Genomic DNA, 1,658 nt, shown 5'->3' with positions numbered 1-1,658 from the left:
ATCGTATGAACTGAACTTAGATGCCGGGGTACTGGAGGTATCCTCCACCGCTGCTGCTTCGCCCCCCTTCCGGTCACCTACCGCCGCCGTTCTCACTGAAGCCTCTCTCGGGGCCACTCTCCGCTTTCACTCCGCCGACGCCGCCGCCAGTTTGTCTTAAATTACGTCGTGTACTTATTATCGTGCCGCCGCTGCTGTTATACGGCCAGCGAGGACCGGAAAGAGATGGCTTGCGGGATACCGACGACAACGACAACGACGACGACGATGGTGGTCGTTGCGGTATGAGGGGATAAGTGTCGAAGGACGCTTCCAATCCGCCGCCAACGCCTCCGACTAACCCTTGTTGTTGTTGTTGCTGCTGCGGGTAATTTGGGCTTCGATAGTGGATGTTGCTCGTATAGCTGGTGCCACTGGTGCTGCTGCTGCTGATACCACTGTCCACGTCACCGTACGACTTTCCGTACGATACCGTCGGCGAATGACGCTCTGCCGCCGCCGGCAACGCTGGCAACGCTGGCAACGCTGGCAACGATGGCAACGATGGCAGCGAAGGTGTTGGCGATTGCTGTGGTGGTGGTGGTAGCCCCGCAGCTATCATCGCGGAACCCCTGCCTTCGACGGGCTTCCAGCAGCGATAGGAGAGGGGAATCTCTTCTATTGCGTACGGGTTGCACATAGAAGCATCCGCCGACCGATAGGCCACGGACATGTGTCCCAACGCACCGTAGTCGTCCTTACTTCCCCTCTTCTTATCGATTTGCTGCTCGTACTGCGAGGGCATTATCAGTCGCTCGACCGAGAGGTTCAACTCTCTCATCACGCGGTCGTGCTGCTTCGCCACCCAGTTCCACTCTGTGGCGAGAGTAAAGCCACCTTCCTCGTCATCTTCATCGTCGTCATCATCATCATCGTCCTTGTTTTCGGTGCGAAGCCTACGAGTGCAACTACCACCGGACAGTGCAGCACTGGGACCTGCTGCAGCAGCAGGCGGGCTGTGGGCGATGGGGCTGCTGTTCCGGCTGTTAATGGCCACAACGCCGACCGGACTCGCCGCACCACACACGGTAGGAGACTGGGCGGTGTCCCGAAGAGCAAGCTGCTGTCTAACCCTGGCACTACCACTACCACTGGCTGCTTTTAGCAGTCCCGATATGTCCTCGTAGATGTTCTCCTGCGTCATGTCAGCACCTGCTACTCCTCCGACGGCCGAATTTTTCTTCGCCGACGAGGACGGCTTTCGGAAAATCTTTGTAAATAAGGCACGCAATGATCCGGGCGCTTTTGTAACGCTCGATACCGACGACGACGCCACCATCTCCTTTCCATTATCGCCACCACCATCATCTTCGGCCATCGATGTGATGTTTTGGTGAAGATTGTAGGTGTAGTGGTGGTTTGGATAATATTGCGACTGCACCACAGTCGACTGGTAGTGGACGGAGGACGACGACGGCGGTGGTAGTTGGGGACGGTTCAGTGGCGATTGTTGAGAAGGCAACGGTGGTGGTGGTAGCGGCGGTGGCGGTGGCACTGGTAGTGATGGTGATTGATTTCGCCGCTGTTGCTGCTCATACAGCGCTACACAGTACGCTGCATCGGAGGACGATGGCAACAGCGCAGCAGGCGAAGCTACGGCATCCACCGTGCTAGTAATG

At 57.5% G+C, this 1,658-nt stretch overlaps 1 protein-coding gene across 1 annotated transcript; it reads right to left on the bottom strand.

The window, feature by feature from the left end:
• Window positions 1-81: 81 nt before the first annotated feature.
• On the bottom strand, window positions 82-1,593 carry LOC128277108 (uncharacterized; the record flags this gene model as incomplete). Its single annotated transcript, XM_053015557.1, has 1 exon — window positions 82-1,593. A coding segment is annotated over one exon (1,512 nt), but the record flags the coding sequence as incomplete, so codon positions are not given.
• Between the last annotated feature and the right edge of the window lie 65 nt (window positions 1,594-1,658).

This window comes from Anopheles cruzii, unplaced genomic scaffold, assembly GCF_943734635.1.
Source record: "Anopheles cruzii unplaced genomic scaffold, idAnoCruzAS_RS32_06 scaffold04000_ctg1, whole genome shotgun sequence".
In the NCBI taxonomy this organism is placed as follows: Eukaryota; Metazoa; Arthropoda; class Insecta; order Diptera; family Culicidae; genus Anopheles; species Anopheles cruzii.
Note: the sequence above shows the minus strand (reverse complement) of the source record. Positions and strands in the feature narration are given on the sequence as shown.